This window comes from Nycticebus coucang, chromosome 6, assembly GCF_027406575.1.
Source record: "Nycticebus coucang isolate mNycCou1 chromosome 6, mNycCou1.pri, whole genome shotgun sequence".
NCBI classification, from domain to species: domain Eukaryota; kingdom Metazoa; phylum Chordata; class Mammalia; order Primates; family Lorisidae; genus Nycticebus; species Nycticebus coucang.
In genome coordinates, this window is record NC_069785.1 from 78250251 (window position 1) to 78272833 (window position 22583).

Sequence of the window (22583 nt, forward strand, 5' to 3'; positions counted from 1 at the left end):
TCTGCTGTTTAATCTCTTACCATGTCCCCCACTCCCACTCAACATTTCTACTCAGCTTTCTTTCTTTCCACTAAGCCTTTGAACTTGCTGTTCTCTCTGCCATATCTCCTCACCTGCTCTATTCCTACTTATATTTCAGATCTTAATTTAGAAGTCATTTCTTTCAGGAAAGCTTCCTTGACTCTAAGGAAATGTGGTTTCACAGAATCCATAGGGTCCTATCATAACATTCCTGTAACTGTTTACTCTCCTTCCAGATAGTAATCTCTGTGCCTAAAACAGAGTAGGTCTACAAGAAATATCTGTCGAACAAATGAATATTGAAAAGCTGACCCACAAGATAAGTCAGAGTATTAGTCCTAAACTAATCCTAATGCTTATCTTAATTTTCTCGGCTTGGCGCCCGTAGCTCAGTGGTTAGGATGTAAGCCACATACACTGGGCCTGATGGGTGTTTTGTTGTTGACAACTAGAACAACAAAAAAAAAATAGCCAGGCGTTGTGGCAGGTGCCTATAGTCCCAGCTACTTGGGAGGCTGAGGCAAGAGAATTGCTTAAGCCCAGGAGTTGGAGGTTGCTGTGAGCTGTGACACCACAGCACTCTACTGAGGGTGACATAGTGAGACTCTGTCTCAAAAAAAAAAAAAAAAAAGGCTGGAGCCAGGTGCAGTGACTCACGCCTGGCTGACTCCCAGTACTATGGGATGCTGAGGAGGGAGAATTGCTTGAGCCCAGGAGTTCAAGACTCGCTTGAGCAAGAGTGAGACCCCGACTCATGAAAAAAATGGAAAAACCCAGCCAGGTGCCACGGCATGCACCTGTAATCCCAACGGCTTCCGGAAGCTAAGGCCATGGGATGCCCCCAGCCTGAGTCTGAGGTTGCAGTGAGCTACCACACCACTGCACTCTGCTCAGGGGCACAGGGTGGGACTCTGTCTCAACAAAAAAAAAAAAAAAAAAAAGAGAGAGAAAGGGTGGCTCATGTGGTTCAAGGAGTAGGGCGCTGGCCCCATATACCAGAGGTGGTGGGTTCAAACCCAGCCCCAGCCAAAAACCGCAAAATAAGTAAATAATAAATAAATAGCTATATTACATTAAGTAATTAAGGTACTATCAAGTACCTTACAGTAACATTAAAGTACTATTAAGATAATGGACTTAGGTGGTACCTGTAGCTCAGTGGGTAGAACACCCAGCCACATACACCCAGGCTGGTGGGTTCTAATCCGGCCTGGGGCCAGCTAAATAACAATGACAATTGCAGCAAAAAAATAGCTGGGCATTGTGGCAGACACCTATAGTCCCAGCTACTTGGGAGGCTGAGGCAAGAGAATCACTTAAGCCCAAGATTTCTTTTCTTTTCTTTTTTTTTTTTTTTTTTGTAGAGACAGAGTCTCACTTTACCACCCTTGGTAGAGTGCCACGACGTCACAGCACTCATAGCAACCTTCAGCTCTTGGGCTTTCGCGATTCTCCTGCCTCATCCTCCCGAGCAGCTGGGACTACAGGCGCCCGCCACAATGCCCGGCTATTTTTTGGTTGCAGTTCAGCTGGGGCTGGGTTTGAACCCGCCACCCTTGGTCTATGGGGCCGGTGCCCTACTCACTGAGCCACAGGCGCCACCCTTTTCTTTTTTTTTTTTTGCAGTTTCTGGCCGGGGCTGGGTTTGAACCCGCCACCTCTGGCATATGGGACTGGCGCTCTACCCCTTTGAGCCACAGGGGCCACCCTAAGCCCAAGATTTCGAGGTTGCTGTGAGCTATGACGCCATAGCACTCTACCAAAGGCAACATAGTGAGGCTCTGTCTCAAAATTTAAATAAAAGATAATGGACTTAGCTAATACAGTTGTTCTTTTCCCTTCCTGAACTGTCCAGTAAGCTCAGCATTTATCTGAATGCCAAGTTTCTAAAACCTCCGAAATACTGAAAACTAGGTTAGTAAAGGAGGCATGTGACCAGAGGTCAGTGACGGAAGCTAGGACTCTAGAAAAGGTAACCTACTAACCTGCAACCAGGATGTTGTCAGACTATTTCCTCAGTCTCAATTATTAGAAGTGGCATGCTGGTCTACAATCAAAACTTAGGCACATAAGGGGTGCCTTCCAGGAACTGCCCTGCCTGGCATCAGCTCTCAAATGAGTACATGGATATTGATCCATTTTTTACTGAAGTGGAGAACATTAGATAACCAATAAGTGTGTCAAACATGGCAGAGAGAATAGCAACACTTAGCCCAACTACCACAGGTCTGGTCCAACCCTGTGCAACATACTCGGTAGGAGTGGAATAACTCTACGGCGCGGAGCACATCAAACTTCCTGGCCATGAGGAACTTGACAGCCACGTTCCAAGAGAGTGGAGAAACATTGTACTGCACTGTCCACTTGTTAATCTCTTCAAGAAACTGCTTGGTGGCCTGTTTGACAAAGAAAGCAAGAATAATTAGTAAAAGGAAAACATATTTATGGGACCAAAATCTAAGCAATCAAAAATTATCATCCTTTCCCAAGGCAAGTCCAAATCAAAAGTTTACTACACAGGTCTGGGCGCAGTGGCTCATGACTCTAATCCTAGCACTCTGGGAGGCCAATGCAGATGGATTGCTTGAGCTCACAGGTTCGAGATCAGCCTGAGCAAGAGCAAGAGCTCATCTCTACTAAAAATAGAAAAACTGAGACAAGACGATCGCTTGAGCCCAAGAGTTGGAGGTTGCTGTAAGCTATGACAGAACATCACTCTACCCAGAGCAACCGCTTGAGACTCTGTCTTAAAAAAAAAAATTTTACTATACAGAATAAAAAATGATAAAAATTTTAAAAAGATAAAAAACTCATCTGAAAAAAAAAAACTCATCTGAGGGCGGCACCTGTGGCTCAAAGGAGTAGGGCACCGGTCCCATATGCCGGAGGTGGCGGGTTCAAGCCCAGCCCCAGCCAAAAACTGCAAAAAAAAAAAAAAAAAAAAAAAATTAATTAATTAAATAAATGAGCAAAATTACACATTAAAAAAAAACTCATCTGAAACCAAAAATAATAAAATTTATAACTCAGCAAGCATAATGGCTCACATCTATAATCCTAGCACTTTGGGAGACCAAGGCTGGAGGATCACTTGAGGTCAAGAGTTTGAGATAAGCCTGAGCAAGTAAGAGACCCCGTATCTACTAAATATAGAACAATTAACCAGGTAGAGTCCTGCTACTCATGAGTCTGAAGCAGGAGAATCACTTCAGCCCAGGAGTTTAAGGTAGCAGGGAGCTACGATGACATCACAGCAATCTAGCCTGGGCAACTGGTGAGACTCTGTCTCAAAAAAAAAAAAAAAAGGCAAACATGATGGCTCACACCTGTAATCCTAACACTCTGGGAGGCTAGGATTACTGAAGTTCAGGAGTTTGAGACTAGCCTAAGCAAAAGTGGAACCACATCTCTACTAAAAATGGAAAAATTAGCCTGGTGTTGTAGTGAGTCCCAGTTACTAGAAAGATTGAGGCAGGAGGATCACTTGAACCCAGGAGTTTAAGGTTGCTGTGAGCTAGATTGACACCATCGCACTCTAGCCTGGGCAAGAGAGTGAGACTCTCAAAAGTAAAAAAGAAATAATGGGGCAGTGCCTCTGGCTCAGTGAATAGGGCACCAGCCTCATATACTGAGGTTGGCAGGTTGCTTCAAACCTGGCCCTGGCCAAACTTCAACAAAAAAATAGCTGGGTGTTGTGGCGGGCACCTGTAGTCCCAGCTACTCGGGAGGCTGAGGCAAGAGAATTGCCTAAGCCCAGGAGAAGGTTGCTGTGAGCTGTGACGCCATAGCACTCTATGGAGGGCAATAAAGTGAGACTCTGTCTCTAAAGAAAGAAAGAAAGAATGAAGCTGAAACCATGGCTCCCAAATAAGATGTAAATTACTGCCTCCAATGCATAAAAATAGAATTATTTATGGTTGTTTTGTTATTGTTGTTTTTAGGGGGCTGGACCCTCTGAAGGATTATTGCATAATGCACAGTGTAATATAACAGTATCAGCTGCTGCCTTGGTCTCATAAGCCAACTGGACACAGCAAAACAATTAGAAAATGGTTTGGGCTTTGGAATTAGCAGAACTATTTAAGAATAGCAAAACTGTTAGGAAGAATTTAACAAATCAAAAGGCTAATTTGTTAGCCTAGTGTTCTTTGTGCTGACTGACCCCACAGGACTTCTTCATGCTTTACATGGCTGCCCAAAAAGCAGACACTAGTGCCCAGAGTCTTTAGTAGACCTTCTGGATAGTGGTTTGGGGGAAGGGTGAGAAATTTTCATTTTTACTGTCTGACCCCCAGGTAACAAGATGTCTTTTTGCAGAACTGTTCCTACCTCTTGACTAACTCATGTTTTTATGTTCTCTTGCCTTATTTCTCCTCACATTATAACCAATTTCCTCTGTAGCCAAACTACCCTTCTGTTTCTTTCAATGATTTGAATTGAGATTTTTTGCATGCACTCTGAATTGCTAAGTCTTCTGTATGGCTATGCTATTCCTTCCATTTAGAAACTTTTCCCAGCTGTTGGTTCACAATATGATCAACCTGATGAGAATTCTCAATATTTTTTTAGAGACAAGATCTTGGTTAGCCGGGCATTGTGGTGGGCGCCTGTAGTCCCAGCTACTTGGGAGGCCAGGGCAAGAGAATCACTTAAGCCTAAGAGATTGAAGTTGCTACGAGCTGTGTTGCTACGGCCACTCTACCAAGGGTGACATAGTGAGACTCTGTCTCAAAAAAAAAAGAAAGAAAGAAAAGAAAAGAAAAGATCTTGGCCAGGTGAGTGAGTGACTTATGCCTGTAATCCTAGCACTCTGAAAGACTGAGTCTGGAGGATCCCTGAACTCAGGAGTTAGAGACTAGCCTAAGCAAGAGACTCCATCACTACCAAAAATAGAAAAATTAGCTGGATGTCATGGTGGCCACCTATAGTCCCAACTACTCAGGGGGCTGAGGCAGGAGGATTACATGCACGCAGGAGTTTGAGGTTCCTGTGAGCTAGGCTGCCACCGCAGCACTGTACCCTGGGCAACAGAATGAGACTGTCTCAATGAGAGAGAGACACTCTTTATGTTACCATGGCTGAATCACACTGATGTGATTACAGCTCACTGTGACTTTGACTCCTGGCCTCAAGCAATCCTCCTGCCTCAGCTTCACAAAGTGTTGGGATTACAGTCATGATCATACTCACCCAGCTAAGAATTCTGAATTTTAACAATACCCCTATTCCTGATCAACCCACAATTAAGATTTATTTATTCAGATTTATTAAGCACCTATAATTTGCTAAGCTAAATTATATAATTCTTACTAAGAAGTACAAGGAATACAAAATGAGGTTTGTTTCAAAAGGTACAATACAACTTACTATGTGACCATGGACAAGATAATTCTCCCTCTTCACTAATCCTTCAACTGAAAAATAAGAGGAGAAAGGATAACAGCAATGACCTACTTCAGAGTCTTGGCAAAAAGTCCTACCTCAAAAGTACAATCCAAATTGCTACATACTATTTAAACAACTAGTAAACTAGAATTGTAGGAAAGTCACCAATACCTCATAACAGAACACCTTGATTCATCCCTCAATTTCTAGGACAAGACAGATATTTTCCACACCAGGGAAAAGTCGAAATAGCCTAAGGTGGACCTGCGACAGAGGCAATATAATTTACACCACTGGAAAAGACAAAAACCAGTAAAATCAATCAGGCAAAGTGCATGAAAAGAGTCAAAAAATAAAGATGTATACAAAAAGCTTTCAGATCACTTTGGCCCAGAACCAACTGAAGCCATACCAAAGAAAGGAGTCCCAAAGAAGACAAAACTTAGAAGGCCCCCAAGAAAATTAAGTTGCCTCTGTGGAGCGAGTGGCCAGCATCAGAATTAGGAAAGACAGAAGGGAAAAGAAGTGGGCAAAGAAAGGTCCCATAAATAAAACTCCACCCACAGTCAGGAAAGTACCCAGGAGACTTTGTAAATGGTACTTATTTTCCAATTAAAGTATTATCTTTTAAAGCCAGGCCTCCAATGGGCTTCTCTGATGTTGTCTATAGAATAAAACATCAGAATATGGTCAACAAATGGTCAAGGACAGTGCTTTGGAGGTGACAGTAATGATATTCAGGAATGCAATATGTAGCACATTTTCTAGGATGACTTTCTGTCCTTATACTTTACCCACTTCTTAACTATGTATACAATCTCATAAACAGATAAATCAGTGTACAGGCAGGAGAAATCTAAATGACAGGAAAGTGATACGAACTCATAACATACCCCTCTGTTAAAATGGCTTTTCAAAACCGGGCGAGGTGGCGCACGCCTATAATCCTAGCACTCTGGGAGGCTGAGGTGGGTGGACTGCCTGAGCTCAGGAGTTCAAGACCAGCCTGAGGGCTTGGCGCCTAAAGCTCAGGCAGCTAGGGCACCAGCCACATACGCAGGAGCTGGCGGGTTCGAATCCAGCCGGGCTTGCCAAACAACAATGACAACTATAACCAAAAAATAGACAGGCGTTGTGGCAGATGCCTGTACTCCTAGCTACTTGGGAGGCTGAGGCAAGAGAATCGCTTAAGCCCAGGAGTTGGAGATTGCTGTGATGCCATGGCACTCTACCCAGGGCAATGGCTTGAGACTCTGTCTCAAAAAAAAAAAAAAAAAAAAAGACCAGCCTGAGCACAAAAAGCAAGACCTCATTTCTAAAAATAGTCGCGCGTTGTGGGGGGCACCTGTAGTTCCAGCTACTAGGGAGGCTGAGGCAAGAAGATCTCTTGAGCCCAAGAGTTTTAGGTTGCTGTGAGCTATGATACCACCGTACTCTACCAAGGATGTTAAAGTGAGACTCTGTCTTTAAAAAAAAAAAAAAAAGGCTTTTCATTTTTCATAAATAAACTACCCTAATAAGAGAACGACGCACAGGTTTCTTTCTTTCTTTTTTTTTTTTTTGTAGAGACAGAGTCTCACTTTATGGCCCTTGGTAGAGTGCCGTGGCCTTACACAGCTCACAGCAACCTCCAACTCCTGGGCTTAAGCGATTCTCTTGCCTCAGCCTCCCGAGCAGCTGGGACTACAGGCGCCCGCCACAGCGCCCAGCTATTTTTTGGTTGCAGTTTGGCTGGGGCTGGGTTTGAACCCGCCACCGTCGGTATATGGGGCCGGCACCTTACCAACTGAGCCACAGGCGCCACCCCCTTTTTTTTTTTTTTTAGACATAGTCTCACTTTGTCGCCCTCAGTAGAGTGCCATAGTGTCATAGCTCACAGCAACCTCAAACTCTTGGGCTCAAGCGATTCACTTATCTCGGCCTCCCTAATAGCTAGGACTACAGGCGCCCGCCACAGCACCGGGTTGTTTTTTAGAGATGGGGTCTGGCACTCGGTCAGGCTGGTCTCCAACTTGTGAGCTCAGACAGTCCACCTGCCTGAGTCTCCCACAGTGCTAGGATTACAGGCGTGAGCCACCATGCCCAGCCATGCCACACAGGTTTCAACACTTCCTTCATTGTGCATCATTCCTTCCCTTTTTGGGGGGCATGGGGTCAATGTATAGGAGTTTATTCTTTCATAAAACATTTTCTAAACAGCTGCCATGACAACTTCATAAAATATCTGATCTCAATCGCTTATCACTTTCTCTAGCATTCCAAGACCATGGCTTCCATCCTTAAAGTCATCTTAGGATTTAGGAAAGCTGCTGGAGGGTGGCGCCTGTGGCTCATTGGGTAGGGCGCCGGCCCCATATACCGAGGGTGGTGGGTTCAAACCTGGCCCCGGCCAAACTGCAACAAAAAATAGCTGGGCATTGTGGTGGGCGCCTGTAGTCCCAGCTGCTCCGGAGGCTCAGGCAAGAGAATCACCTAAGCCCAGGAGTTGGAGGTTGCTGTGAGCTGTGATGCCACAGGCCTCTACCGAGGGCGCTAACATAAGACTATGTCTCTGAAAAAAAAAAAAAAAAGAAAGAAAGAAAGCTGCTGGAGCTCCAGCCATTAATCTAGAAAGGGTGCAAATTAAAAAAAAAAAAAAGTATACACTTTTAAGAAAAGAAAAACTGTTAAAATTGTAATATTCAAGTCACATTTGACTTCTACAATTACAAGAGATACAAGATAAAATATACACAATAACAAATGTTATCAGTATATACTGAGTATTATTTTAATACAGACTTTTCCTTTCTTTTTTTTTTTTTTTTTTTTTTTTGTTGTTGTTGCAGTTTGGCCGGGGCCGGGTTTGAACCCGCCACCCTCGGCATATGGGGCCGGCGCCCTACTCACTGAGCCACAGGCACCGCCCCCAGACTTTTCCTTTCTTAAAGTATATATACATAACATAGGTCATTATGAAAGTTTTGAGACAGACTGAGTTATGGCCCATTGTATCACTTCGAAGAAACACAGTTGACAGCATCCTTTCTGATTAACCTATGAATTCACCTAGTAGGTTTCAAATCGCTTGGCTTATTGGTGTTGATGAGAGGGCTTCAATTTGTTTCCATCTGTGTGGATTTTACATTTCTTGATTTTTATGTATCTCAAAACTTTCATCAGCAGTATTTTTTGGCATCCTATATATTCTAGTTTCACAGCAGAACAGAGCAGGTAAAAGATAAAGAACACTTACCCATACTCTTGTAAAGAGTCTTACTAGAAATTCTACAACTGTTTACAGTTTACTACCATGCAATAACTAAAATAAATAGTGTCAGACCGTAGTCTGTTTTGGGTTCTTAATGTGCACTAGGCCAAAGAATGACCAGACATACTGAAGGCAAGGCAAGCATGAAACGGTGCTTTCCTTTTCATTAAATTTACTTCCTCTAAGGTTTTTGGGTTTATTTTAGAGACAGAGTCTCACTTTGTCACCCTCAGTAGAGTGCCGTGGTGTAACAGCTCACAGAAACCTCTAGCTCTTAGGCTTAGCCAATTCTCTTGCCTCAGCCTCCCAAGTAGCTGGGACTACAGGCGCCCGCCACAACACCTGCTATTTTTTGTTGTAGTTTGGCCAAGGCCGGGCTCGAACCCACCACTCTTGGTATATGGGGCCAGCACCCTACTCACTGAGCCACAAGCGCCACCCTCTCTAAGGTTCGTGATGTCCTGTAGCTCCCCAAAGCCCTTGCTATGAACTGACCTCTGCCCCCCTACTGGTCAGGATGTTATTCTTGACTGTAAGCACGGGAACAATTCCTCCTAGTTTGGCCTCCACAGGCCTTGTATGAAGAGTCCAGTGTACTGTAAACAGTGATGTGCTATTTACAGATACAAATACATACACATATCACCTGCTCTGTTAAGCCTCAGATTCATGCTCTTGCATCCCCCAAAGAAACAAACCTCTGAAGAAGTCAGAAAGAATAGTCAACAGTTAATCAGATTTCTTCCTCTGTTTACACATGGATTCAGTATAACCACTGAATACAGACTAATGTGTGGCCCTGCTGGTTACTAAAAAAGCAAGTCCCACTAACTTTAATAAGCAAGAGACTCTTCAGAAGGGATAATTGAAATTCTTAAAATTAACATTCAGTATATTTCCCAGTAAGAAGAAAGGATGAACCAAAGGATCGATGACAACTTAGAAAACATTTCAACTCAAGGTAAGTCATGTTTGTTGTTTTTTGTTTTTGTTTTTGTAGAGACAGAGTCTCACTTTATCGCCCTTGGTAGAGTGCCATGGCGTAACACAGCTCACAGCAACTTCCAACTCCTGGGCTTAGGCAATTCTCTTGCCTAAGTAGCTGGGACTACAGGTGCCCGCCACAATGCCTGGTTATTTTTTTGTTGCAGTTTGGCGGGGGCCAGGTTTGAACCCGGTGCCCTACCCACAGAGCGCAGGCGCTGCCCCCAAGGTAAGTCATTTGAATCAGTCTAGACTTATGAATAACCACAAATTATCGATACCTAGAAGCTAAGAAGTGACTACAATTCAAACAGCTTTGGTCTTCCTTTGGGAAAGGAATTGATATACAAGAACACTAACATTGCCACCTATAACCCTCCTCAACCAGCTTTTTAGATAAAGGTAAGATTTATTCTAGCACAGTCAAAAGGCTTACTGTAATTATATATTTCTCTCAATCATTTCTTAAATAAATAAAAACAAATTTAATTTCTTGTTTCTTATGGCCATAAAGATAAAGACACTAAAGGACTTGCTATAAAACAGGTGAGAAATCTGCCAGTTAAGCGGGGTACACTGTGGACACCATTCACTGGTGTTGAAATAATGGTATCAGGCAGAATAAAACCAACAATATGGGGCGGCGCCGGCCCCATATACCGAGGGTGGCAGGTTCAAACCTGGCCCCGGCTGAACTGCAACCAAAAAATAGCCAGGCGTTGTGGCGGGCGCCTTAGTCCCAGCTACTCGGGAGGCTGAGGCAAGCGAATCGCTTAAGCCCAGGAGTTGGAGGTTGCTGTGAGCTGTGTGAGGCCACGGCACTCTACCGAGGGCCATAAAGTGAGACTCTGTCTCTACAAAAAAAAAAAAAAAAAAAAAAAAACCAACAATATGCCTTCATGTTACAGCAAATTCCCAAGAGCAGTTACAATTTTGAGGTCAGCTTTGGGCAAGGTACTAGCCACTCCCAAGGTTAAGAAAAATGTGCTGGTATCCTTAATTCCACAGGTAGTACTTTAAATCATATATTCTTGTAAACAAAGGATTTGAGTGAAAAGCCAAACCTGTAAGAAACCAGTTCTTGAAATAAATAGAAAATTTCTGTCTTCTGATACGTCAGCCACCCAACCACCAAGGAGTAAGTCCAGTGTGGGTTTGGGAGTCACGAAGAATCAATCCATCTTCTTACTCACTGCTGCATATTATTTATGCAAGTCATTTAACCACTCTCAGCTTTAATTTCCTCATCAGGAAAGATGAGGATTGAATGAGATTACGGATGGAAAAGCATCCCCTACTGTACTGTTAGCATGCAGTAGTCTCTGAATGGATAAATATCCATTTTCTTTTTTCTTTACTCTAGTCATTTCAAAGTAAAACTTCTTTCAACAGAGATAGGGTTTCTTAGAATCACGTGAACTCCGTTGTTTCTCTTTAGCCTATACCCATTGAATTTCTCTAATCCATTTTATCCAAAAGCATAAATTTAAGTTAGAAACTTCCAGTGTGTATTTAACTGAAAGAAAAAACAGTCCCTAAAGAAGAAATTCCTCCTCATTCACAGGTCTGCAGTGATACTGAAGAAGCTGGGTCCAGAAGTATTTAAGCTTTAACTCCCATCATTAAATCTTTTTGTCCCACTTTCAGACTACTCTGGCAGCACCAAGGATTAACACTGCCATCCTGAGCACAAGTTCCTTTTAATAGCATGAAACTGATGAGGAGGTTCGGCGCCTGTGGCTCAAGTGGCTAAGGCGCCAGCCACATACACCTGAGCTGGCAGGTTCAAATCCAGCCTGGGCCTGTCAAACAACAATGACAGCTGCAACCAAAAAAATAGCCGGGCGTTGTGGCGGGTGCCTGTAGTCCCAGCTGCTTGGAAGGCTGAGGCAGGAGAATGGCTTGAGCCCTGAGTTTGAGGCTGCTGTGAGCTGTGATGCCACAGTACTCTACCCAGGGCCATAGCTTGAGGCTCTGTCTCAAAAAAAAAAAAAAAAAGAAAAAGAAAAGAAACTGATGAGGAACTACTATTCATTATTTTTTTTGTTGTTGTTGTTGCAGTTTTGGCCAGGGCTGGGTTTGAACCCGCCACCCTCAGTATATGGGGCCGGCGCCCTGCTCACTGAGCCACAGGCGCCGCCCCAGGAACTACTATTCATTATAATAAAGGTATCTGTGCAGGACAAACACCATGCAAAAAATGCAGTCAGTTATCCCATGCTGAATACCAAAGGAAGGAAAGCAATTCAACTGAAGAGTCAATGTCTGGCTTTTACCAAATTTGAATTTACCTCTGTATTTCAGCAAATATGCTGTATCTCCATTAGTTCACTGGCAGATTTATTAGTTAACTACCTTTCCCTCATGCCTGTTTTCCCCTTTCCTTCCTTGTGAATTTTTGCCTTGTTGTGTATATTAATCCATTTTGTCCCCATCAATCTACTATAGAATCTAAGCAAAGACACATTAGCTTGTTATAAGGCAGCAAGAAAAGGTTTGTTGAATTTCAAAACTAAAACTACAATTTTTCCCTTAGCTTTGTTACTAAACCAACAAACATGGAAATAATCCTAGTCTCTTTGAATTAATATGAACTGATTTATCGCAAATATTTTCATTGTATCAGAAAATACTGACTTTTCCTAAAATCTGATTTTAAAGAGAAGATGCTTTCTTAAATAGTTTTATTGCACTTGGAAAGGGAAAACTTTTAAGTAAATTTCTGATTTTATCATGTTACAAAACAATGTAAATAAATAAAATTTGCAAAAAAGGAAAAGGTCACCCATAATGCCATTAAATCCTACACAGCTACTTTCATGTTTTTAATGATTTAACAATTAAACTTGGGGGCTCGGCGCCTGTGGCTCAAGCGGCTAAGGTGCCAGCCACATACACCTGAGCTGGCGGGTTCGAATCCAGCCCAGACCTGCCAAACAACAATGATGGCTGCAACCAAAAAATAGCCGTCACTGTAGCAGGCGCCTGTAGTTCCAGCTACTTGGGAGGCGGAGACAGAAGAATCACTTGAGCCCAGGATTTGGAGGTTGCTGTGAGCTGTGATGCCACAGCACTCTACCCAGGGTGGCAGCTTGAGGTTCTGTTGCAAAAAAAAAAAAAATTAAACTTGGGGCCAGGCATGGTGGCTCATACCTATAATCCTAGCACTCTGGGAGACTGAGGCAAGTGGATTAGTTAAGTCTGAGATCAGCCTGAGCCAGAATGAGACCTCATCTCTAAAAATAGCCAGGTGTGGGCGGCGCCTGTGGCTCAGTCGGTAGGGCGCCGGCCCCATATACCGAGGGTGGCGGGTTCAAACCCGGCCCCGGCCAAACTGCAACCAAAAAATAGCCGGGCGTTGTGGCGGGCGCCTGTAGTCCCAGCTACTCGGGAGGCTGAGGCAAGAGAATCGCTTAAGCCCAGGAGTTGGAGGTTGCTGTGAGCTGTGTGAGGCCACGGCACTCTACCGAGGCCCATAAAGTGAAACTCTGTCTCTACAAAAAAAAAAAAAAATAGCCAGGTGTTGTGTCGGGTCCTGTAGTCCCAGCTATTCGAGAGGCTGAGGCAAGAGAATCACTGGAGCCCAAGAATTTGAGATTGTTGTGAGCTATGATGCCACAGCATTCTACCCAGGGCAACAAAATGAGACTCTGTCTCTGTCTCCAAAAAAAAAAAAAAAATTCAACACTCATTTAGAATTTAAAAAAATTAACTTAACAAACTAGGAATAGAGGGAACTACCTTAATTTGGTAAAGATCACCTTTGGGTCATTAAATATAAAATGTCCGATTTTGAATTAAAAGTTTAATTTACTATATCTCAAATAGGAAGCAGTACAATTAATCAAAGAGCCTAAACTGTCAACACAGTTGCCATCTTAACAGTAGCTTGTTTATTATGCCAACAGTGAAGAAGCCTCGAGAGCAAGCAGCAATAAAATTGCAACAGGTGTTTTCCACAACTTATTAAGAATTGAATATTTTTCTTGCAAGAACTGGTTCAAAGCCTGGAAGAAGTGGTAGTCATTTGCTGTAAAGTCTGGTGAATACAGTGGATGACAGCAAGTTTCAAGTCGAGTCTCTGTAGGTGTAGCAGCATTATATGTGCAACAGACACGTAGTTAAGAGTTGTCTTGCGGCGGTGCCTGTGGCTCAAGGAGTAGGGCGCCGGTCCCATATGCCGGAGGTGGCAGGTTCAAACCCAGCCCCGGCCAAAAACCACAAAAAAAAAAAAAAAAAAAAGAGTTGTCTTGCAAGAGCAGGAGTCCTCAAACTTTTTAAACAGGGGGTCAATTCACTGTCCCTCAGACCCTTGGAGGGCCAGACTATAGTTTAAAAAAAACAACTATGAACAAATTCCTATGCACACTGCACATATCTTATTTTGAAGTAAAAAAACAAAACGGGAACAAATACAATCATACCGCCTCATGTGGCCCACAGGCCTCAGTTTGAGGACCCCTGTGCTAGTGGATTGCCTGTCTCTATTGACCAATCTTTGCTGCTTAATTGAAAGTATCCTCATCATGTAATCACTTCATCATGTCATCCAACTGCATGCAATATACATCCGCTATAATTGACTGACTAGGTTTTGAAGCTATAGTGGATACTACTGGTGCTGGACCACCAGACAGACACCATTAGCTTTTTATTTATTTATTTATTTATTTATTTATTACCATTTGCTTTTTTTGATGAATATTTGGTTTTGGATAATGGATTCACTACATACATTCATTTTGCAGCATCGTTTCTCAGGAGAAAATATGAGAAATAACTTATATAACCATATATTTAAAAATGAGCAAATTATGGTGGGTCTACTGAACCACTATACAATCACCAAAGCTGTTAGGTAATTGCCCCAGAGAAAGCATCTCCCCCAGAAAGCCCCTTCCTGACTGACTGACCAAGACTAGCTGTCTCACTCTTAAACTTACAGATACCCGCTGAAAATTTCAAACTTATGGCCTGCCCCTGATGACTCTTCCTGCCAGAGCAGTAACTCCTTATTGGCTATTCTACCATCCTGTCACCATCACCATTCTAAGACTTCCTCTAACCAAACTTATATAAACGTGCACTCTCTCCCCGCCCCTCTCTCTTTTCTCTCCCCTCTCTCTTCTCTCTCCTCCTTGGTGCTGCTCTGCAGCATCCCTCCCTCACCAATAAAGACCTTTCCTGGCTGAGGCAAGAGAATTGCTGAAGCCCAGGAGTTGGAGGTTGCTGTGAGCTGTGTGATGCCACGGCACTCTACCGAGGGCTATAAAGTGAGACTCTGTCTCTACAAAAAAAAAAACAAAACCTTTCCTACAAGCCTTGGTGGTCTGTAAGATCTCTGCCGGTCAAGTGCCGCCCTTTCAAAAGCACATCACGATTTTCTGTTAAAAATACTCGGGAGGCACCTGTGGCTCAGTCGGTAAGACGCCGGCCCCATATGCCGAGGGTGGCAGGTTCAAACCCGGCCCCGGCTGAACTGCAACAACAACAAAAAAAGCCAGGTGTTGTGGCAGTCGCCTGTAGTCCCAGCTACTCGGGAGGCTGAGGCAAGAGAATTGCTTAAGCCCAGGAGTTGGAGGTTGCTGTGAGCTGTGTGATGCCATGGCACTCTACCGAGGGCCATAAAGTGAAACTCTGTCTCTACAAAAAAAAAAACTCATAAAATGGGTGGCGCCTGTGGTTCCGTGAATAGGGCACTGGCCCCCACATACCGAGGGTGGCAGGTTCGAACCTGGCCCCAGCCAAACTACAACAAAAAAATAGCCAGGCGTTGTAGTGGGCGCCTGTAGTCCCAGCTACTGGGGAGGCTGAGGCAAGAGAATCTCCTAAGCCCAGAAGTTGGAGGTTGCTATGAGCTGTGTGACGCCACAGCACTCTACCGAGGGCGTTAAAGTGAGACTCTGACCCACAAACAAACAAAAAAAAACTCATAAAACACCACCAACTTAGATAACCTAGACAAAATGGATAAAACCCTAAAAACACAAAACCTACCAAGAGGCTCAGCGCCTGTGGCTCAAGTGGCTAAGGCGCCAGACACATACACCTGAGCTCGTGAGTTGGAATCCAGCCTGGGCCTGAATCCAGCCTGGGGCCTGCCAAACAATGACAGCTGCAACTAAACAACAGCTGGGAGTTGTGGCGGAAACCTGTGGTCCCAGCTACTTCGGAGGTGGAGGCAGGAGACTCACTTGAGCCCAGGAGTTAGAGGTTGCTGTGAGCTGTGGTGCCATTGCACTCTACTTAGGGCAACAGCTTGAGGCTCTGTCTCAAAAAAAAAAAAAAAACCTACCAAGAGTAAATCATGAAGAAAGAGAAGCCTGAATAAGTAAGGAGACTGAATAAATATCAAAAATCTCCTGAGAGGGGCAGCGCCTGTAACTCAGTGAGTAGGGCGCTGGCCCCCAAACTGCAACAAAAAATAGCCGGGCATTGTGGCAGGTGCCTATAGTCTCAGCTACTCGGGGGGCTGAGGCAAGAGAATCGCCTAGGCCCAAGAGCTGGAAGTTGCTGTGAGCTGATGTCATGGCACTTTACCGAGGGCAACAAAATGAAACTGTCCCTTTAAAAAAAAAAAAAAAAGCCAGGCATTGTGGTGGGCACCTGTGGTCCCAGCTACTTGGAAGGCAGAGGTAAGAAAATGGCTTAAGCCAACCTTCAACCCAAGAGTTGAAAGTTGCTGTGAGCTGTGATGTCACAGCACTCTACCAAGGGCGATATAATGAAACTCTGTCTCAAAAAAAAAAAAAAAAAAACTCTCCTTAGAAATTCCCAACAATAGAAATAAATTAAATAAATAAATAAGAAAAAAATAATCTCCTGACAAAGAAAAGCCCTGAACCAGATGGCTTCACTGGCAAATTCTACCAAACATTTAAGAACTTCAGGTACTGAATTTTGCCAATCATTCTCAAAGTTTTCCAAATAGTTAAAAAGAAAATTTCCTAACCCATTCTGTAAGGACAGAATTACCCTGATACCAAAGCCAAAGACACTACAAAAAAAGAATACTACAGACAAATATACCTTATGAACAATGATGCAAAAATCCTCATCAAAATACTAACAGCCCTGGCACAGGAGCACATGCCTGTAATCCCAGCACTTTGAATGTCCAAGGTGGGAGGATCACTCGAGCCCAAGAATTTGAGACCACCTGGGCAACACAGTTAGACCTTGTCTCTACAAAAATGAATGAATAAACGAATGAGTAAAACTAGCAAACCACGGCGGTGCCTGTGGGTCTGTGAGTAGGGCGCTGGTCCCATATACTGAGGGTAGTGGGTTCAAACCCAGCCCCAGCCGGCTAAAACAGCAGTGACAACTGCAACAAAAAAAATAGCCAGGTGTTGTGGCGGGCAGCTGTAGTCCCAGCTATTCAGGAGGCTGAGGCAAGAGAATCGCCTAAGCCCAAGAGTTGGAGGTTGCTATGAGCTGTGACTCCACGACACTCTACCAAGGGTGACAAAGTGAGACTCTGTCTCAAAAAAAAAAAAAACTAGCAAACCAAATTCACCAGCATATTAACAGAATTATATGCCATGACCAAGTATTGGATACAAGGACAGAAAGCAAGAATGGTTCAACATATGAAAATATATCATAAAAGCAACCCAAGTGTTCAGGGACAGATGAATGATTAAGCAAAATGTGGAATATACACATAATGGATACTCTACAGTCTATAAAAAAAGGAAATTCTGACATATGCTACAACATAGATGAACCTGGAGATCACTATGTTGTGTAAAATAAACCAGTCACAAAGGACAAATACTATATGATTCCCTTTATCTGAAGTACTTAAGAGTAGTCAAAATCATAGGAACAGCAGCTTCCAGGGTCTAGCAGTAAGGGGAAATGGATAGGCACTGTTTAAACAGGTATACAGGGTGGTGCCTGTGGCTCAAGGAGTAGGGCACCGGCCCCATATACCAGAGGTGGTGGGTTCAAACCCAGCCCCAGCCAAAAACTACAAAAACAAAAACAAAACTTCCCAATATAATACAAAAGGATATAGAATTTTGTGGTTTTTTTGGTAGAGACAAAGTCTCACTTTATCACCCTCACAGCAACCTCCAACTCTTGGGCTTAGGTGAGTCTCTTGCCTCAGTCTCCCAAGTAGCTGAGAGTACAGGTGCCCACCACAACGCCCAGCTATGTTTTTGTTGCAGTTCGGCTGGGGCCGGGTTTGAACCCGTCACCCTTGGTATATGGGTCTGGCGCCTTACTCAGTGAGCCACAGGCACCACCCTAGAATTTCAGTTTTACAAGATGAAAACAGTTATGGAGATGGATGGTTGTAATGGTTACATAACTTTTTTTTTTTTTGACAGAGTCTCATTATGTTGCCCTCAGTAGAGTGCTGTAGCGTCACAGCTCACAGCAACCTCAGACTCTTGGGCTTAAGAAATTCTCTTGCCTCAGCCTCCCAAGTAGCTGGGACTATAAGCCCACGCCACAACACCCAGCTATTTTTGTTGTTGTTGTAGTTGTAATGGTTGTTTAGCAGGCCCAGGTCAGGTCTGAACCCGCCAGCCCTGATGTATGTGGCTGGCACTGTAACCACTGAGCAATAGGTGCTGAGCCAATTTTTTAATTTTTTATTTTGAGACACAGTCGCAATCTGTCACCCTGGGTAGTGTTGTGGCGTCATAGCTCACAGCAACCTCAAACTCTTGGGGCTCAAGCGATCCTCGTCTCAGCCTCTCAAGAAGCTGGGACTACAAATGCCTGCCATTACGCCCTGCTAGTTTTTCTATTTTTAGTAGACATGGAGTCTTGCTCTTGCTCAGACCAGTCTTGAACTCTTGAGCTCAAGCAATCTACCACCTATCTCAACCTCCCAGAATGCTATGATTACAGGTGTGAGCCACCGTGCCTCGCCCCATTTTTTACAACTAAGACAAGGTCTTGCTCTGTCACCCAGACAAGAATGCAATAGTGGGATCACAGCTCATGGCAACCTCCTACTAACTCTTATGCTCAAGTAATCCTCCTGGCTCAGCCTCCAGAGTAGCTAGAACTACAGGCGTACCCCACCAGGCCTGGCTAAATTTTTTTTTTTTTTTTGAGACACAGATTCACTATGGTGCCCTCGGGTAGAGTGACATGGCATCACAGTTTATAGCAACCTCAAACTCTTGGGCTTAAGCAATCATAGTTCACTGTAAACTCCAACCCTGGGCTCAAGCAATCCTCCCATCTTAGCTTCTAGAGTAGTTGCAACTACAGGCATGTGCCACTAATGAAAGAAATAGGAAATTTCACTCCAAAATGAGATTCCTTGGTATAAGGAATATTTTTAGGCGGTGCCTGTGGCTCAAAGGAGTAAGGCATCAACCCCATATGTCGGAGGTGGTGGGTTCAATCCCAGCCCCAACCAAAAACTACAAAAAAAAAAAAAAAAAGAATAAAAGAATATTTTTAATTAAAGCCCATTCATAGGCTGGGCACGGTGACCCACGCCTATAATCCTAGCACTCTGGAAGGCCAAGGCAAAGAGATTGCCTAATCTCACAGGTTTGAGACCTCATCTCTAAAAAAGTGCGAGACCTCATCTCTAAAAAACAGCCAGGTGTTGTGGAAGGCACCTGTAGTCCCAGCTACTTGGGACGCCGAGATAAGAGAATCTGCTTGAGCCCAAGATTTTGAGGTTGCTATGAACTATGAAACCACAGCCTTCAGTTATGGAGGAGGACAAAGTAAGACTCTGTCACAAGGAAAAAGGTCATTTGTGATCAGAGCATTGGAAGAGGGCTCTCTTCTATCTACATAAAACCTGAGTAAACTGATTTAGAATCAGAAGAGGCTGCTGACTTCCTTATTACACGTTAACATTCCTGGCCCTAAGGTCAGTTGAACCACAGACCTGTCTCTCAGGTTAATCTACAAATCAATCTGTTTTTACCCATCTACACATATCCCCCTCTAACAACCATTTGCTGCACCAATACTTTCCATATTATCTCTCCTCCTTTCAAAAAGGCATCTATAAAAGTCTCTGACCATCACTGAGACTTTGGATAATCATTCTTGTGATTGCCCCCATGGGCATGGTATTTGGAAATGAACCTTTCTTTCATTTATCTACCATAATTGTGAGTTGATCTTTCAGCAAACCAACCAAAGGGAAAAGGGCAGGTTTAGCCCTGATCCCTACAAGGCCCAGATAATTTTTTTTTTCAGACAGGATCTTCCTATATTGCCCAGCCTGATCTTGAACTCTTGACCACAAGGGATGCTTTTGCCTGGGCCTTCCAAAGTGCTAGGAGTACAGGTAGTAAGCCACCAAATCCAGCCTCATGTTTGGTTTTTTTGTTTGTTTTTTGTATGTTTATCTTTTTTTTTTTTTTTGAGACAGAGTCTCAAGTTGTCACCTTATGTAGAGTGCCATGATGTCGCAGCTCACAGCAACCTCCAACTCCTGGGCTTAAGCGATTCTCTTGCCTCAGCCTCCCAAGTAGCTGGGACTACAGGAGCCTGCCACAACGCCCAGCTATTTTTTGGTTGCAGTTGTCATTGCTGTTTGGCAGGCCCAGGGATTCAAACCCACCAGCTCCGGTGTATGTGGCTGGTGCCCTGGCCACTAGAGCTACAGGTGCCGAGCCTGTTTTTTGTTTCTTGTTTGAGATAGTCTCACTATGTCACCCTCAGTACACAGCAACCTCAAACCTTTGGGCTTAAGCGATTCTCTTGCCTCAGCCTTCCAAGTAGCTGGGACTACAGGTGCCCACCATAATGTCCCATTATTTTTTTCTTGCAGTTGTCATTGTTGTTTAGCTGGTCCCGGCTGGGCTCACCTTGCCAACCTTGGTGCACGTGGCTGGCGCCGTAACCACTGTGCTATGGGCACCGAACCAGCCTCATGTTATTTTTTTTTAAGTATTTAAAGAGCATTCAAGTCTAGTTGATTCCTACTTCTTTTCCTTTACTGTCTATATACAGCATTTGCTCTATTTCCATGGACCAATTTTCTTTAAAAAGTCAGTTGTGGCTCGGCGCCTATAGCTCAAGCGGCTAAGGCGCCAGCCACATACACCAGAGCTGGCGGGTTGGAATCCAGTCCAGGCCTGCCAAACAACAATGACAACTACAACCGCTCCCCCAACCCCCCGCAAAAAATAGCCAGGCGTTGTGTTGGGCGCCTGTAGTCCCAGCTACTTAGGAGGCTGAGGAAAGAGAATTGCGTAATGCCCAGGAGTTGGAGGTTGCTATGAGCTGTGATGCCACTGTACTCTACCCAGGGCAATAGCTTGAGGCTCTGTCTCAAAAAAAAAAAAAATAAGTCAGGCGGCGCCTGTGGCTCAGTGAGCAGGGCGCCGGGTTCAAACCCAGCCCCGGCCAAACTGCAACAAAAAAATAGCCAGGCGTTGTGGCGGGCGCCTGTAGTCCCAGCTACTCAGGAGGCTGAGGCAGGAGAATCGCCTAAGCCCAGGAGTTGGAGGTTGCTGTGAGCTGTGTGACGCCACGGCACTCTACCGAGGGCCATAAAGTGAGACTCTGTCTCTACAAAAAAAAAAAAAAAAAAGTCAGTTGTATTTTTATTTGTTTTTGATTCTGACACTTTCCTTGACAAAGGTAGAGAAATTACGGGGTATTTTAATGGCTCTGATTTTTTTCCCTGTACTTTGCTGAGTCCTTAGCTATAAGAAACTCTGTATTTCATACTTCCTAATAAATAAAACATGACTACAATTCATAAGTTTACGTATTCAAACAGGTAAACATTTCCCCCTTCCAATAGCTCTCCACTTAAGTCTTCTCTCCTAAATACCAAGTCCCTTTCATGGGGAAAGAGTAAATATAATTTGTTTACAAAAGATAAATCATTAATAGCATGACTCCCAGCAACCTGGGTAACAGTATTTTTAGAACTCAGAACCTACTACTTAAACATCCAGTACAGAACCTATCACAGTGAATATACAAAAACTTTCTAACTTTAAAAGATAACACATACTACAGGACTCTTTATTCTGGTATCTATGTGGTACAAGACAGAAAATCTTTCTTTCACCTATTAAGAGACCAAGAGAACTTCAAACTCAAAGCCCTACAAATCTCATCAGAAATGCTAAGGCAAAATAACCATGAAGAAAGGCCCACCACCCACTGTTTTGATGAAACCAAATGGGAATGAGTCTTAGACGGTGGGACCCTTCCATCTATTACATCAAGAATTACATAAGAACAAGGATTAACATCATACTGGAAACTGAACAACAGGAAACCAGGGTTGAAGTGAAGCTTTCCATGGAGTCCAAAGCTTCAGGCAACATGGAGGGCCAGAGTTAATTGAACTATTAAACATGAAAAGCTCCTCAGTGTTAATGACTTCCTACCAGAGGAAGTGAACGGCTAAGGTTTATCAACACTCCACCAGCCAAGTGTGAAAGATCAGGAAGAGCCTGTCTCCAATACCAGACAGAGCAGAAAATGTTCTATTCCTTTTGAACATTTCTGTCTTCCTTGGCTCATAGTTCCCTTCTACACTAAGACAGCATTAATCACATATTACAGTAAAGAAGGCAATTCAATCCCTTCATTTGTTAAAGTAAAACTTTATAAGGCGGCAACGGTGGCTCAGTGGGTAGGGTGCCGGTCCCAACCCAGCCCCGGCCCAAATGCAACAAAAAATAGCCGGGCGTTGTGGCAGGCGCCTGTGGTCCCAGCTACTCAGGAGGCTGAGGCAAGAGAATCTCCTGGGCCCAGGAGTTGGAGGTTGCTGTGAGCTGTGATGCCACAGCACTCTACCAAGGGTGACAAAGTAAGACTTTGTCTCCAAAAAAAAAAAAAGAAACTGTGGCTCAAGTGGCTAAGGCGCCAGCCACATACACCTGAACTGGTGGGTTCGAATACAGCCAGGGTCCGCCAAACAATAATGACAGCTACAACCAAAAAAATAGCCGGGCATTGTGACAGGTGCCTGTAGTCCCAG

The 22583-nt window shown here is 43.9% G+C and overlaps 1 protein-coding gene across 2 annotated transcripts in view; it reads right to left on the reverse strand.

The window, feature by feature from the left end:
• The window catches only part of PTPN9 (protein tyrosine phosphatase non-receptor type 9), a 103262-nt gene that overhangs the window by 53376 nt on the left and 27303 nt on the right, over nt 1-22583 (reverse strand). For both annotated transcript variants that reach the window (XM_053595995.1, XM_053595996.1), the window contains exon 2: nt 2274-2417. In XM_053595995.1, the coding sequence (XP_053451970.1) occupies nt 2274-2417 (144 nt within the window). The remainder of the gene's footprint in view (nt 1-2273; nt 2418-22583) is intronic.